Source organism: Colobus angolensis, unplaced genomic scaffold, assembly GCF_000951035.1.
Source record: "Colobus angolensis palliatus isolate OR3802 unplaced genomic scaffold, Cang.pa_1.0 Scaffold149, whole genome shotgun sequence".
Taxonomy (NCBI): domain Eukaryota; kingdom Metazoa; phylum Chordata; class Mammalia; order Primates; family Cercopithecidae; genus Colobus; species Colobus angolensis.
This window is the reverse complement of record NW_012114588.1, coordinates 1,045,775-1,046,225: the sequence shown is the minus strand read 5'-3', so window position 1 is coordinate 1,046,225 and position 451 is coordinate 1,045,775. Positions and strand designations below refer to the sequence as shown.

Here is a 451-nt window from a genome sequence, read left to right as displayed (position 1 = left end):
TAAAAAGCTTGCACTGGTATGTTAATTTCATATGGTATGTGGGTTTATTGTTTCACATAGAGATTAAAATGGCTTCCAGAGGAAAGACAGAGACAAGCAAATTAAAGCAGAATTTAGAAGAACAGTTGGATAGACTCATGCAGCAATTACAAGATCTGGAGGAATGCAGGTAAGAGTTTAATTGTATGTTGCTACACTGGAAACTGGCTGTTTTTCTGCAGTAGCTCCATGGATGCAGGCCCATGTGTGATTCTGCATTTCCCCTGTAGTGTTCTTCACACTGTCTGTTAGAGAAGTAAACTCATTGCAGGCTTTGGAGTCATAAAGGCTGGGAAATGACAGTCATTCAGTTAACTACTAAGTGCATGTGAACTTGAGCAAAATACTTAACCTCTTTGAAGTAGAAATAACACCTACCGGCCAGGCGCTGTGGCTCATGCCTGTAATCCCA

The 451-nt window shown here is 40.8% G+C and overlaps 1 protein-coding gene across 2 annotated transcripts in view; it reads left to right on the top strand.

Moving 5' to 3' along the window:
• LZIC (leucine zipper and CTNNBIP1 domain containing) overlaps window positions 1-451 on the top strand; it is a 21,204-nt gene that overhangs the window by 6,733 nt on the left and 14,020 nt on the right. For both annotated transcript variants that reach the window (XM_011935779.1, XM_011935781.1), the window contains exon 2: window positions 61-169. In XM_011935779.1, coding sequence (XP_011791169.1) covers window positions 69-169 — 101 coding nt within the window. In that variant the 5' untranslated portion in view covers window positions 61-68. The remainder of the gene's footprint in view (window positions 1-60; window positions 170-451) is intronic.